A 16621-nucleotide genomic window follows, 5' to 3' on the forward strand; every position below is an offset into this window, starting at 1 on the left:
ACCTGCTGGCCACACTTCTGATACAGCCCAGAATACGGTTGGCTTTATTTGTTACATGTTCTTCAATCATAAGCTGGTGGCTTTCCATCATTAATTCAAATTTATCCCATGTAGCTCTTAGGTTACTGATAGTGTCCAAACCTGCACCTGCCACAGTTCGCAACAGTTTGTTTTTATCTTCAGCCTCTTGAAACAGGAGAAAAATCTAAATTCAAACAGATTAAAAATATGTGTGTATATAAAAGTTCAGCAAACCTTGTTTATCCAAACTATAAGCAAATACATAAGAATTGTCAAGTGTGAGTGCACAGATTATATACTTATATAAATCTGCTTTTTTAATACTGCTCATAGAATAAGATAAAAACACTAGAAAAAGTAGTAGCTGAGGTATTTAGAGAAATTTTGAATCTTGATCCTGACATGAGATATACAGAAGTGAGTATTTACTATGAAACAGTAAGTGCCTCTACATACTGCAGAGATCCACTCAATCAGGTTCAAGAACAGAACAACAGAAGTCAGTAACTACGTACACGTGTGCTGGGTCGGGCTGGAATGGAGTTCCTTCTTCAAGGCAGCTCATATGGTGCTATGTTTTAGATCTGTGATGAATACAATGCTGACAACACACTAGCGTTTCACCTATTGATGAGCAGTGTTTACACAGCATCAAGGCCTCATTCTGTCCCCCCACTCCCACTGAATAGATTGGGGGTGTGCAAGAGGTTGGGAGGGGACACAGCCAGACAGAGATACTCCATGCCATGTTTTGTCATGTTCAGCAATAAAATGGGGTGGAGCTCAGGAATAGTCTGGGCATCAGTCTATCCATGGGAGACGGCGAGCGATTGCCCATTTGTTTTGTTCTTTCTTTCTTTCTTGTCTGTCTGCCTTCCCTCCTTCCTTTCTTCTTCTATTTTTCCTTCACTTACTGAACTATTTTGATCTAAATCCATGAGGCTTCTCACTTTTATGTGATCTTTTAAGGACTAGATCATTTAATCACAGAGGTTTCCAGAATTATTTGAGATCCCTTAGTCTATCCCATCTGCCTTACATCCACTACACTGAAAGTTATGAGTCATCCCTATGTTCTACGACATTTCTGCCAGCCTTATATAGAGCTCTCAGATATGCCAGCACATCCCCAAAACAGGAGGCACCTACGTATGAACAACTTCATTGAGCTCTTAACAGAGCTAAGAAATCAGCTCAGGAGGATCAGGCACAAGGTGTCTACGGTAAAACAGATTGCTCTAGGCTATGACTACATTCACCAGGGACTTGATGTGCTTTCTCACAAATACGTCTAGGGCACTCCCTAAGGCACTCCCCTGGCCTCCACTTGCAACCACAGGAACAGAGAGGCTCCCCAGAACGCCTGTGTTACATCTGCTAGTCTTGTGTGGGTGTTGGATGTGGATCTCTCCAACTCTACAACTGCACTGTGGGCAACTAAACCAGAATTCTGCTGAGTATATTAACAGGACACACAGTGCAGGCACCTGCACACACACATCTAAACTCAGATGCATTCGTTAGAACTGCATCTTTTTCTGGATAAGCACTGTCCCGCCTGGAAGAGTTAATATGGCTTTTGTAGAATTCCACAATTTTGTACTACCAGAGTTCTTTAAAGGCATCCTTATGGATGGGTATGGATGAAGGAAATTGAAACTATGTATTCCAGTCAGGTTTCCAAAAAGCTTTTAATACAAACCCTCACCAAAGGCATTTAAGGAAACCTGGTAAACTTGACATAAAAGCCTTGCATAAATAACTAACTGGGTGAAAGACAGAAAACAGAGAGAAGAAAATGGCTAGTTCCTGCAGGAGAAAAAGGTCACCCGTGGAGTTCTGTAGGTACCTGTGCAGGACAGCTCAAGGTGTTTATAAAAGAGTTGGAAAAGGAGACTAACCTCTGGCATGATAAAGTTTACTGGTGATACTATGTTATTCCAGGTATTAAAATAGTTCACCTGTGAAGAACTGGAGAATGAACTGAGAAGAAATAGTGACTGATGATACCAGAGACAAACAAAATACAAGTAGGTCAGCTGCCCTGACCCTATACGGCCACTGCATGTACTAAACTAGTTATATTAATTACGTTTCCATACTAGAAAGCAGTGACATTTTTTGACAGCTGTTATTCTGTATATGATAAAATAGTATCTTACCCCTCCCTTTTGTTCATGTAGGTTTAAATATTTTAAATTGTCCTCTGCTATTTCCTCTACAGTCTGGGGCCTAATCACTAATGTTTCCATGGCATCAGTGAGAAATGAAGAAACATCACCTAGATGAGCTATATAAAGGTGGAAAATAAAGTTATCATGGAGAAAATATTTGCAGTAAGAAATATCCAAGTCAGACAAATGTACTGTGATACAAGATTGTCATATGATAGTGTATGCAAAGTACCAGCTTGCAAAATTGCAGACCCCAATCTTATACGCTTTTTCAATAAAAATTGTGCATTTGTGTTTACACATATCTTTTAAAATGCAATCCACTGCATTCGGCATATGATTTAGACCATATGTGTCCCTTCTGAGAATTAAAGGTAAATACATAAGGCGTTTGTTTATACACTTTCAAAATCTGTATAGGTCTTTTTTGGGTAAATGGAGAAAAACAGAAGTTAAAATTGCTTTTGGGGTTTGCGTTTTTTCTTTAAAGAAAATAACAAATTAATGCCACCTTGCTTCAAATATTGAAAAGACTCACAAACAAAAGCCTGATTAGGCTATAAGGTATTTGTCTACCAAGGTAGATCTTTGTGGTGCTGAGAAAGGAGCTGTACAATTCCAGGGAATAATACATCTTCCAGGAAACAATTCATCTTTCAGGAAATGAAAATAATTCACTTTCTGCACAACCCCTGTTTTCCCGTGCTTTACATCTAAAGCATAAAGCACCGGTATTTCTACACCTTATTCCATTTTGTCTACTTGTTCCAGACATAGAGTGACCACCCAAAAATAAGGAAATATTTTGCACTCTGCATTTTGACAATCTAAGTGACTAGTAACTTTATGGAATAACTATCTGTAACTCTTCATGAACTATTTCAATTTGTGAAAGTAAAATCTACTATTTTTTAGTTACAACATTTCATGATGCCTCTTTCAATTACCCTCAAATGCCTAAGAAATTTTCCACCCTCAAACACCAATTAAATTTTCCTCCCTGAAACGACAAAAACGTTTCCTTCAGACAAAAGAAACAAGGAAGATAATATGTTTTCTTTCACATCCAGAACAGATGTGGCTAAAACAAGTGAATGAGAAAGATGCATGAAGACATCAAGGAGTCTTAGGTTAGGCCATTACTAACAGGTTACTTTCTCTGCACTGTGATTTCTGCAGCTCACTGTGCCTGAGAGTAAAGCATTTCTTAAAAAGAGTATTTACATTACACAAATGTCCACAAGTACAACAGAAACAAACAAAAAGTCCTATTCATTGAAGTTATTTACCTTGAATAGATTTTCTCAAAGAAATGACAAGAACATCATACAACTTCTGGATGAAATCATCAATTACAGTTTTCACAGGGTTGCAATTAACAGTTAAACAATCAATCCTGATCGTGCTTCAAGAGAAAAGATTAAAAAACAGCAAATATTCAGTAATATACTTACATGTCAGGATCTTTAAGATCTATATGCGACTATAGTTTATGCTGATTTTGTACCCTAATTAGAAAAGATTTCCCTCATCATCAACAAATAAAAGTCATAGCTTATTGAGAAAATTACTCATAGTATTGAAATACTCATAAACATTATGCATATATATGAAGTTTTATTGGTACTAAGGTCTAATGCTCTGCTCCTACAAATGCTTGATTTTATATAACATGTCATTAAATTCAAAAGGACTACTTCTACACTCAAAAAGAAAAATGTTTTAATGATTTTTACAGTCATGTCTTTAAATCAATAATTCCCATGATAACTTACTAACCCAGACTTCAAAAGTCCTAAGAACATGAGAAGAGGTATAGTGAGTCATTTCAAGGCCCCATATCTAATACCTCACAGTGACATGGTCACAGTAGATGCCTAAAGAACACTAAGAAAAAGGGCTACCTTATTTGATACCTTCCTGAATATCCTCTCTCAACACCAATTATTTTCAACTCACAGCACTTCATAGCCGTGTATGGTTTCTGCCCATAACACACGTCATCCACTTTCTCTTCTATTCACCAGTCTTTCCTTGAACCCAGGAAAATCTTTAATACTCAGGATATCACTTAGCCAACAAGTTCTATCAGTCCCTTCTCCTGCATGAAATGTTACCTCTTCCTCCTTCATCTGAACATGATTCCCACCAGTTTCATGTGAGAACCATGCAATATACTAAATCCCATGTGAATATATGTAAGAATAAAAGCCTACACTAGCATATCTTAAGCTATAAGAGGTAATCAAGTGTTTCAATACTGGAATTATTTCATATATGAGCATTCGCTAAGTCTGTTCCCTAACTGCCACACATACTCCACGTCTACAGGACATAGCTAAAAGAATTGTTTTGTAGTATTTAAAAATCAGCCCTGATTTTTGAGAGGGTTTCCCATAATACCAAAGGAAGACACCAAAAGTTTTCAGAGAATGATGTGCAGATACAGCGGAGTGTCTAAAAGTAAAAGCAAAAATCTAAACATTTGAAAAATACATTAATATTTTAAAGACACTTGAAATTCTATCTGTATCTCCACATTAAAAAGAATTATTTCTATTTTACTACGGCCTTTATGTAATAGAAGACATTATTTAAACAAAAGAACACTATACCTTGGAAGACGTTCTGCTTCTTTCCCTCTCACTTTCAATGCTTTGAAATTCTTTTCCCAGTCCTGTTTGCTTGAAAGATGTGTCATCACCAGAGTTTCCACATCTACTTGGCCAATGACGATCCAATCCTTTCCAACATTATTTTTTTTATTTCATGGAAAAGAAATTTTTTCCAGATTAAAAAACTCTGCTTCTCAATAATATTAAAATACTTTATTTAAGTTTTCAAGTTACATTCTCTTTAACCTTTGTGATCCTTCAGTTACCTACAGATTCTCTTAGTGCAAAAATCAGGAGGTACAAAATGGTTTGACATATTGACACATTTAAGGATAATCTACACGTATTTTGAACAAGAGTATAAATACAGCTGTAATGCTGAGTTTTCAATGGGAACTGAACATATCTTTCAAGCTAGGTATGTGCTTAAGTGATCGGCTTAACATGGATGGACTTACAAAGCTTTTGCTTATATGCCTTGCAAAAAAGGACAATAACGCACAAATGTCATTGGCCAGTTACTTCTAGAATGTTTGAAGCCTAAAATGACACAAATCTTAAAAAAAAAAAAAAACCATAAAAGCATGGGTCAGTCATTGAAAATACCTTGAATTGATTTGAAACATCTGTCAGTCTTCTGAACAAATCCTCTGCTTTACCGAATGCAGTCAGAAATCCATTTGCATTTCTTTCAGTCATAACAGTAAATATAGACTCTGCCTCTGCTTCACTTACTCCCCTAAACTGATTCGGAATGGAGATGAATCTCTTCATTTCTCTATAATATCTCGCTCGTACTTCTTCAAAAGGAGGTCTGAATTGCAACCGGCCTTGCCTAAAAAGTGAAACAAATCATACAAAAACTAATATTTGAATGTAATCTGAGCCAGAATACTTTCTGAAGAGAAAAACAGAAAATAGCTTACTTAAATGTTAGATCAACATTTATTTCTGGTAAATTCTCATTGAGTGCTTCTAAGCCCATTTGATACTGATGCTCCAGAGCTTTGTAAAGTTGGTGATTCCAGTGCTGTCTCCAAGCTTTCATATCACATGATTTGAAACCCTGAAATTTAACAATGTTTATTATTATTTTATTCCTTAAACCATAATTGTAAGCTGAAACTGAGTACACTACAATGCCTGAAGTATCACAGCACTGGAACAGGCTCCCCACGGAAGTGGTCACGGCACCAAGGCTGTCAGGGTTCAAGGAGCACCTCGACGACACTCTTAGCCATATGGTTTAGTTTCAAGCTAGTTTCCCTGCAAGGAGCAGGGAGTTGGACTCAATGGTCCTTGTGGGTCCCTTCCAACTCAAGACATTCTTTGATTCTACAACAAGTTTAATATTAAGAAGATCTAGATCTATTACATTTGTTTCAAATTAATACAGGAATAAAAAATATCCAAACCAAACCCATCTCTATGACAGTTCAGTATAACTTCACTGAGGTTCATCGTCCATTGGTTTACTATGATATTCTTCAAAGCATTCTAAAATGCACGTGACTGTGCTAGAAATAAGATACAGAGTTGGCAGAATGAGAGATAACCTAACCCTAGCCATATCATACACTCAAATCTGCAAATGGTCACTTGTAAGATATCCAGGAATTTTCGAAAGGACAACACAGGTTAAAAAAGAAATTAGAAACTTCTTCCAGTTAAACAGGTTCTATTCTTATTTATTTGGATAGAGATTTTCAGCCAGGGCTTTGGAGGCAGTCCAAGGGTGTTGCAGGAGGCTACACAGTTAAGGTCTGCCCCACAATTCAAGGTGGCCCAGAGGAACTCTTCCAACAGAATGATTTCAGAAATTAAAACGTGCAATTACCTTAATTAAGACTTTAGATGATTATAAATAGGGTCTTTAAAAAAATATGTAAAATCTTGATGACAACCAGCAGTAAGACTATACCATCGTGTAATTTTGGATAGTAGAAAGAGGTTACAGTTGCTTAAGTTTTATTACTTCTAGTCAAGGATAAAAAAAGGGACTGAAAACAGTTTAGTTAATTGACCATATAAAATAATCTGTAATACCAAAACAATTTTCAAACAAATAATTGGAGTTTGCATTAGAAAGGCTAAGAATCATAGAGTAGTTTTGGTTGGGAGGGACCTTAAAGACCATCTAGTTCCAACCCCCCTGCCATGGGCAGGGACACCTTCCACTAGACCAGGTTGCTCAAAGCCTCATCCAGCCTGGCCTTGAACACTTCCAGGGATGGGGCATCCACAGCTTCTCTGGGCAACCTCTTCCAGTGCTTCACCACCCTCTCCATGAAGAACTTCTTCCTGATATCTAATCTAAACCTCCCCACTTTCAGTTTAAACCTGTTACCCCTTGTCCTGTCACTACAGGCCCTTGTAAAAAGCCCCCTCTCAGCTTTCTTGTTGGCCCCTTCAGGTACTGGAAGGCTGCACTTCAATCATGCTTTGTTTCTGTCTTAAATCTTGACTACAGCTGAAAAGTCAAATGTTCACAATTTGCAACATGATAATGAAATACCTGTGACTCAAGGCTGGCAAAACCAGTTCTGAGCTCCTGGAGTCCATCTTTCCAACGCTGCTGCTGCCGAAGTAGATCAATATTCATGAGCGATATAACCTGTTTAAAGAATTTTAAAGGATAATAAACATATTAATCACCACATAAATGAAAGAAAAGGTGAAGTTAGCTATAACAGCTGTGATTTCAATTTCACCTGGAAAATATACCTTTTCAATGAAGTTTGTGTGCCACTTTCTTAGTTTTCTATTTTCAGTGGAAAGCCGTTCAGCAGCAGCTTGGAGTTTTTGGATATAAGCATCCAATTCTCTAGGATTATCCCATGTTACTTGAGCTTTTCCCCCAGGACCAGCTTTTGAATGCTTGAAAAACATACAAACTTTGTAAGATTTAACGACAAATACAGTCTACCAGCTAGCACACAGGAAGTGATAGTATGAGAAAGATGGGCTTATTCCGAGTGAAAAATGGAGCACCTCACTCTCACTATTGCACTGGAGACATAATAATCTGGCAAACCCCAGAGGTGTGGGCATATCATTTTTAACTACACCAGTGCATGAGGGAAGGATTAATGCCAAACTCCTAACAGAGCTTGAAATAAATTCACTGATGCTGAAACACCTGCCCAACACGCGTAATCAGACATCTCAAGCTGAGCAAAGACCTTAAACTCGTCCTTTCTTCTTTGTTCTGCACAGACCAAAAACCAAATTGTGACACTAATATTGCTATCTGACTTCACCTGTTTATCATTAAATAAATTTTTTAATTGCACTGTAAAATTCCACTGACTCATAATCAGTTTTGGGGAGTTCCATTTCTCTGGGCTTTTTCTGAAGATTCTGGGGAGTTTATACATTTTTCTAAGTTTACAGTAGAAACTCAAAGGACAAAAGCATCTGAAGTTCCACAGCTGGACCTATTCCTAAAAGTTGTAGGACAGAAATCATATCATCTAGGATAATATGTTGTGGCTTTCAACTTCTGCACTGTCACTGTCTCAGTGTCTGCACATCGCAGGAATCTCTGGCATAATCTGCAGCCAGCCCAAGCAAAATGTAAGAGACAGTCTGGGAACTTTTTCCAGGACACTTCTGAACCTACAATTTGGTCTGGACTCTGCACCATTTTGTGTGAACCAGTCCAAACCCCAATATCCCTTCTACTTTCAGCCCCCCTCTTACACTCTGACTTGCAAGATTGTTCTCAGAAGCAAGTTTTCAATTGTTTCTGTAATACTTGCTCTGGAGGCACTATTCTCTTGCCCAATATAGAGTTTAGGGGCATCTTAAAATTCTCCAGTCGTTTTCACATTGTAAGAGTGTTGGAAGAGGGTCGAGTGCTTCAAACTGATCAAAAACAGTAAACTGAAATCCATGATATACAACATGCTTCTTCAAACATAAAATAGAGATAAAGAATTAAAAAAATGTAGTTTGTAGTATCATTTTTAAGTACATATTGTCCCTTCAAAGCAGAAAACTTAAAATAAATTTTAAAATTCCTCCAAAGTGCTCCAAATTCCTTAAAATAACTTAAAACTTTAAGTATAGCAAACTTCCTAGCAATTAACAAAAAAAAAAACACCAAACCTCTTCACAGAGCAACTATATTACGTCTGAACACCAACTTGCTGCAACAAACTGCATGCCTAAGACAATCATAGAATCATAGAATGGTTAGGGTTGGAAGGGACCTTAAAGATCATCTAGTCCCACCCCCCCTGCCATGGGCAGGGACCCCTTCCACTAGACCAGGTTGCTCAAAGGCTCATCCAGCCTGGCGTTGAACACTTCCAGGGATGGGGCATCCACAGCTTCTCTGGGCAACCTCTTCCAGTGCCTCACCACCCTCTCTGTGAAGAATTTCTTCCTGACATCTAATCTAAACCTCCCTGATTTCAGTTTATACCCATTACCCCTTGTCCTATCACTACAGGCTCTTGTCCTCTCCCAGTACCCTTGTAGGCCCCCTTCAGATACTGGAAAGCTGCAATGAGGTCTCCTCGGAGCCTCCTCTTCTCCAGGCTGAACAAGCCCAGCTCTCTCAGCCTTTCGTCACAGGAGAGGTGCTCCAGCCCTCTGATCATCTTCGTGGCCTCCTCTGGACTCGCTCCAAGTGGTCAATATCCTTCTGATATTGAGGGCTCCACAGCTGGACGCAGCACTCCAGGTGGGGTCTCACCAGAGCAGAGTACAGGGGCAGAATCCCCTCCCTCGACCTGCTGGCCACACCTCTCCAGATACAGCCCAGGATACGGTTGGCTTTCTGGGCTGCCAGCGCACACTGCCGGCTCATGTTCAGTTTTTCATCAACCAGTACCCTCCAAGTCCTTGGGGGGTACAATAATTAGGTAGATCCAGATTCTTTGTCTTAATATAAACCAGAACCTATCCACTTTCAGCTTTGCATTACACATATTCAAGAGAATTACAAAATACACATAGATTTAATAACAGTCAAAACAGTGAAACCATGCCTTCACACATTTATCTCCAGAATAATGTATATGCCATTTTTACTAAAATAGACCAAAATAGTATTATTCAGAACTTTTAAAATAGGAGTTACATTCCCAAGTATTAAGGAATTGACAACATTGTGGTTCAAGTCTAAAATCAAACGCTAAAAGTAATTGGTACAGAGCATATCACACTAATATCCAAAGTAAAAAGATGAGCAAGCAGTTGTTTACATGACAATATTAAAAAAAAAAAAAGCTCACTGATTTCAATAAGTGCTAATTAAACAGATGGCATTGCTTGTATGGGAAGGCTAAAGTTAAAAAGTCTAGCATTAAACAGAAAAAGGATGCACAGGTACCGCTGAAATTAAAAATACGAAGAGAGGAATTGTTTCACCTTAATTATCTGTTCAAATGCCAGAGCAGATTGTAACATCATTGGCTTTTGACTCTCAATCATTTGTTGATCAATAGAATTATAAAAATGTGCCACCTGTAAAAAATGGAGAGATTAATATTACAAGAACACCTTAAGTGAAATAGGTTCAGACTCTGATTTAAGCAGAACAGTTGCACTATTTTATACAAGTGTAGGCATCTAGTGCCATTTCAGAGGCATTCAAGTATCCATGACATCTGCCAGGATATGACACAAGACCTAAAGACCATCTATTTACTTCCAGATTGGGAGCTGGAGTAAGAGGGATACCCTACAACTCGATTTAGTTGTCCACACATAAATATCTAGTGCCTTTTGAGATGACTGAGAGGGTGGTGAGGCACTGGAACAGGTTGCCCAGAGAAGCTGTGGATGCCCCATCCCTGGAAGTGCTCAAGGCCAGGCTGGATGTTGCTTTGAGCAACCTGGTCTAGTGGAAGGTGTCCCTGCCCATGGCAGGGGGTTGGAACTAGATGGTCTTTAAGGTCCCTTCCAACACAAACCATTCTATGATTCTATGACCAAGGTTTCCACTTGGGCACCTGTCAAATATCCAAGCACATGGGTATCTTGTAGGTCTTGTGTCATCCCTGCCTTAGCTGTACAGGTATCTTGGGTACCAGTCACACCTCATGCAGAAGTGAATTGAGATTATGTATTTACAGACAAATTTTTAACAGAAGAAAATCTGTCATGGTGTTTCAACTGAAATATAAGCCAAATAAAAACTTTTGCAGCATTGAGACCAATCCAAAAATACCACCTCCCCACCCCACCCCCCAAAAAAAAAAACAAAAACGAAACCACAAAAATAGATTTCCATTGAAATACTTAGCACTACATTTTCAGTTGAAAATTAGCAATGGTAAGGACAAGCTGGTCCATTTTATGACGTTTTCCTTCAGTTATAATAATCAGAAACTAATACTAAAACCAGCAGACCAATGAATTACTTTTCTTATTTTGGTATATTCATACAGTAACTTCACCCGGCTTTAATATCACAACTCATTTGGTTCAAAAAGACGACACATTCCAAAACTGTAAAGCATTTCTTTAGTTTTGTTTTCTTTTAAGGACTCAGATAATTTGTTCAAGAAACAAGTAACTTTCATACAGACAAACACAGCAAACAGCTTAACCACACAATTAGAAAAGATAATAGTCTAGAAAAGTTCTACTACTGAAGCTGGGAAGTCAGAACAGGAAGCTCTTGTGGCATTTAATTTTATACCTGTTTGAGGATGACCGCCTGCTTATAGAACTTCTGCGCAGTGTTTGCGACACGCTGTATTTTAGCTGGTATAGCGAAGCCGAGTGCTGACAGCTGACGGACTTCTCTTAGGAGAGTCACCAAATGATCTGAGTAAAGTATGTTCAGTGTTCCAAAACTGTGATCCAACTCCATTACAGGACTATTAGCTTGGATGCTAATCCAAAATCAAATTAAACATATTATTGAATGTAATTTGATATTTATCCTTCCTTAACTGCATTTTATAATAATACAGTAAACAACTCTAAAAAGTTTGATGTAATTCTGTTATGTTTTACTATGTTTATTAACATTTTAATTTTCTCGGAAATTATTCCAGTAACTTTCCTCTTAGTTAAAGCCAGTGAGGACAAGAAGAAATGAACAATGCCTATTTGTTTTGCACGTGAAGTTTTTCTGGCTTGTTACAATATTCTAGACAGTATTTCTCAAATACACCGGATCCATCATACTCCCTCAAGCACGCACTTCACAGGCCCCAGCCTTCAGCACTGCAAAGGGGAAGAAATTGTCTGAGGCAATCAATCCAAAAACTAGGACTGGGATACAGTGGAATGTTTTGGTATAAACAATCAGATGCTAGTAAAAGCATCAGCCTATCTTTAGGAGGTTTTAGGAGTCTTTAGGAGTCCAATCTTTTTTTTTTCTACTAGAGTAATTCAGCTACCACCATCCTTCTAGGTTTCCTCCATAAAAACTTCAGCTTTACGTACTTTTTCACTTTTTTTCCTCATAGTTTTCTAGTTCTCTTATCCACTGCACTCCCCTTTGCAGTGAGCTACTTCTTTTCCTCTTCCTTTTAATTAATCTCTTCACATCTTCTAAAATCTCATAATAACAAAATTTTAAGGTACTAGCATGTTAGATGGCTGTCACATACTGGAGGTCTGAATCTGTTTATTTCTTATATTTAAGTGTTTTTCATAAAATATAATTTTACATATAAATATCAACTCCTTTATCCTCTGAAACAGTGGATAAATTCTTTTTTCAAAGTAAGTTTGCAGCACTCAGCTTCTGTCTGCATCTGTATGTGGTCAATCAATTAAAAAAATGCTAAAAGATATTTTAATAGGCCATAAAGTTATTTAATTGTTTAGGGGAATAGAACTCACGAGGTTTACACTGATATTCTTACCCTCCTTTCATCTGGTTCTACTTAGGCTGCAGAATTTCTTGTGAATAACAATTCATTTGTTACTCTTCATGTGCCACCTGCATATCACAGCTACACGCTAATCTCATCTGGTTTCTAGACTTTATCACCATATGGATCACAATGGACAACAAGTACTAACAACAAGAAAACCAAACATGTCTGTCATTTCAGGTGTTAATAGAAACTGCAAGATTAGCTATTAACACTGTCCTGTATACTTCACCTTACCAACCAAGCCTGGCAGGATGATGAAATAATGATAAACTCTTCCATTTTGTAATTCTGTAAAATGTTTTTATTTCCTTTGTCAAATTCTGTTGAATTCCACCACACTACAGATTTCAGCATAAACATTATTTAAACAAGAAGGTATTTACCAAAGTCCTGACTTGGGATTTGATAATTCTGACTGGATATTCCTAGACCAATCATCAAATTGGTCTTGCTCATATGTTTTTAACTGTTCCAGAAAAGAATCTGCACTTCGATGAAATGTTTGAAATCCAGGTAAGTCAGACAGAAGAGCCTCTGCCAGCTTGATGGCATCATCCACCTTAAACACAAACACAAAGTGAAGAAGCTTAACTTCCCAGTATTTATTTAGAAAAGAAAATCACCCCAATAAAATCAGTATTAAAAGCATTGAAGTGGGATTCAAAAGGTGTTTACCACTATTAAGATCCCCTGGAGTACCCCACCTGACCTTTAGTTAATTCTCCACAAAGGTACAGATCTCCCATGTGTCCTCTGTTGTATCTATGAGGTCCATACCAACAATGAAAGGTATTTCAAGTGGGATTTCACATCTACATGTGGACAAATCAATCAAAACCCTAGTGCACAATAGGTGGAGACGTGAGAGCAATTAGAAAAATAGCACAGCCTGAAGCAGAAACACAACTGACACATCAGCTGAACTGCTCTCTAGGTCTCTGCCACACCAAGCACAAGAAATAAGTTTGAAGCCTGAGCCACTGTTGTTCTCTCTGTACAACACAAAGTTAACACCTTTAAGACCTCCAGCCTTTGTCGCATTCAGCTGAAATGGGACCTTGAGATTTCTGCAAATCACAGGTGAATGCCTAAAAACTGGGCTAATAGTTATTCTGGGATAAGTAACTTCTATTCTCATTCAAATCTATAGTCATTGTAAGGGGCACTTTTGTTTACAGAAAACACTTTACTTTTTACTAATCAATACTTTTCAAGGAAAGTTCAAGAGTTTCCAACTAAAGGGGAAATACAAACTAGCAAAAATAGCATATGTTAAAATAGAGTCAAATATGTTTTAAACTCCTGTTGTAAGAGAACAAAGAATTGTCTGATATTTACTTTTACTAGAGTCTCTGTAGTAAATTCCCTGCCAGGCACCGACACAGAAAAGTACTAACAAGAAATCCCTTTGACTTCAAGGGGACATTACACAGCTTAGTAATAGCAAGTGAGAATCAGGATGTCAGAATCTGGCTATCTGTAAATCTTAAATACAATTTTAAAATGCAAACTGGAGAGTAAAATTTAACAAAAATGCCTCCTCTCAGAATTTTGGACTTATTTTTTGAAAAAAAAAAAAAAAAAATCATAAAAGCAGGCAGTTCAGTGTATTATGAAAACACTGCCTTCTGTTAATAAAATTCACCTCAGCAAGCAGTGCCACTAATAGGAAATCTCGATTATGTTACTCTTAGGAGGTCCACCATTTCTCTGTGGGGAATTCCCTACAGAAATCTCCAATACCACATTTTACATTCTATGACAACATTTTGTCTTAACAGTAATGGAATCTGTTACCTTCAGCTGCAGCTGCCGTACCCATACAATATTATTGACAACTTCAGAAAGGTTTTTGCCTGACAGTGGTCCCGAAACATCACCAGGAACACCATGGCATCGAGTTTCAAAGTCTCTCTGATAGTCTAACACAAGCAAAAGATTCATGTTAGACCAGAAACCTAATAGAACAAGCTGAACATCATTATTGTATACATAAAAATACACTAGGGATACTGACATAATTCTAAAAGTAAACAATTCCAGTATTTGCAAAAAAAAATTAACTGAATTAAATACTTTTAAATACATTTTTACCTTTGACATAATCTTGAAGTCTTGCTAGCAATGTTTCCCTTTCAAAAAGCAATTCTTTGCCTATATTTGGATGCTTTATCAGTTCCTTATATTTCTGAAATGTTTGAAGAAGCTGGAATATGAAGTTTAAAAAAAGTTACCTCTTTCTCCTGAAAAAAAATTAAATATATTCTGGCACTTGTCGTGGTTTAACTGAATCCAGCACACACTACTCATTAGCGCTGTTGCTAAGTATTGTCTTTGGCTCTAAGTACTTATTCCTGAGCTCTAAACTGACTACTTAAGAATTCAGTAACTTTATCTTTAGGAAAGTTTTCAGACTACAAAAATGCCCATACCTGCTGAGGACTGTCCTGAATTTCTGAAATAAATCTCTTCAATCTGATTGCTATTTTTTGTTCCAGAGGTGCAATAATTCGTTCATACTGAGAGACTGCTGCTTTCCATAATGGCTAGAGATATGAAGTTCATTGGTTAGTTTAGGACTAACATTCACATCATAAAAAGTCAGATAAATAATGTGAATAAATCAAAATTGAGCGTTATACCTCTGTGTAAGGATTATAATGTACAGGATTTAGGCCAGCAAAGGGTTCAAACACGTGGGCGAGATCTAAAGCATTTTGTTCTCCAGCTGGTAAAAAGAATGTAAGTTTTTCATGCAGAGTTCTAACAGTTAGCACCTATAATGGAAAAAAATATTTGAAATATCCAACATATTTTCACATAAAACTTACATTTAGAAGCAAAAAACACAAGCAGCACATGTCATCCCTCTCCTTTTTACAAGAAACTTTTGAAAGGCTCAGGCACACATGGACTATGGAATGCTAACTCTGAAAAGGCTATGAAAGTGTTTTCACTCCTTTTTTTAACTTAAAACAATGTTGTTTAACTCTGTGCCCAATGAAATAAATGTACATAATTCAAATCTCTACCTCCTCAAGACGTTTGCCAAGGTTGGCTAGCAATCTGGGGAAATACTTCTCATTTTTCCATGGATGTAGCGTATAACATTGCCACAGCTGTCCAGTTAGGTACTCACAAGCTGACACCCACTGCTCACAAATCAAGATGCCAGCCTTTAAATTTTCTTTAACACTGTGAAAAACATCCTCCCACAAATTCAAAGCTGTTAATTTTCTCTGAACATATCTTCCTAGTGAGCCACCTAGAACACAAAAAAGTACACAAAAGCAATAGGTTATGTTTGTTTAAAATAATTCCTTTAAATGCTACACCATGTTACAATCACGTCCTTTAAAAACTAGTGTAAGATCTTGATTTCAAACCACACAAATGTATCAATAACAGATCATTTTGTTTCAGATTCAATAAATCTCTTAAAAGTCTCCAAGTGTGCTGGTTTTAGTCAGGATAGAGTTAATTTTCTCCACAGTACCTGGTATGAGGCTGTTTTGCATTTGCCCTGAGAAGAGTACTGATAAGGTGTCTTTTTAGCTGGTGCTGGGGAGTGCTTGCAGCAAATTCAAGGATTTTTTTCAGCTACTGATACTTCACCTGTGTTCCCAATTTCTACAAGAAGTTGTAAGGGGACAGAGTCAGGACAGCTGACCCAAACTGACCAAAAGGGGTGTTTCATTCCGTAAAACATTATGCTCAGTACATAAGCCAGGAGTGGGCCAGGGAGCCATAACTTGCTTGTTTGCTTGCTCCCCAGCTTGTTTCTTCATGTGTTAGACAGTGAGTTGGTGGGTCGGTTGGCTCTCTCGGTTGCTCTCCCACTCATGGGGCTCGCTCGGAGTCTGCTGCGATTGCTCTTGGGCTCCAGCTCTCGGGCTCTCTGGTTCTGACCCTCTGTGCTCAGGATCTGGCTATGTGTGGGTTGGCGGGTGGTGAGCAATTG

The 16621-nt window shown here is 37.8% G+C and overlaps 1 protein-coding gene across 1 annotated transcript in view; it reads right to left on the bottom strand.

Moving 5' to 3' along the window:
- Positions 1-15929, bottom strand: part of LOC104509061 (cytoplasmic dynein 2 heavy chain 1-like) — a gene marked incomplete at both ends in the record, with an annotated part of 19626 nt that extends 3697 nt beyond the window's left edge. Inside the window, 16 exons of the mRNA XM_010150881.1 lie at positions 56-205; positions 2184-2311; positions 3485-3600; positions 4811-4938; positions 5417-5645; positions 5737-5876; positions 7326-7424; positions 7535-7687; positions 10190-10285; positions 11466-11661; positions 13044-13219; positions 14458-14582; positions 14755-14866; positions 15093-15206; positions 15303-15437; positions 15693-15929. Coding sequence (XP_010149183.1) covers positions 56-205; positions 2184-2311; positions 3485-3600; positions 4811-4938; positions 5417-5645; positions 5737-5876; positions 7326-7424; positions 7535-7687; positions 10190-10285; positions 11466-11661; positions 13044-13219; positions 14458-14582; positions 14755-14866; positions 15093-15206; positions 15303-15437; positions 15693-15929 — 2334 coding nt within the window. The remainder of the gene's footprint in view (positions 1-55; positions 206-2183; positions 2312-3484; positions 3601-4810; positions 4939-5416; positions 5646-5736; positions 5877-7325; positions 7425-7534; positions 7688-10189; positions 10286-11465; positions 11662-13043; positions 13220-14457; positions 14583-14754; positions 14867-15092; positions 15207-15302; positions 15438-15692) is intronic.
- Positions 15930-16621: the final 692 nt, after the last annotated feature.

This window comes from Eurypyga helias, unplaced genomic scaffold (genome assembly GCF_000690775.1).
Source record: "Eurypyga helias isolate BGI_N326 unplaced genomic scaffold, ASM69077v1 scaffold2154, whole genome shotgun sequence".
NCBI classification, from domain to species: Eukaryota; Metazoa; Chordata; class Aves; order Eurypygiformes; family Eurypygidae; genus Eurypyga; species Eurypyga helias.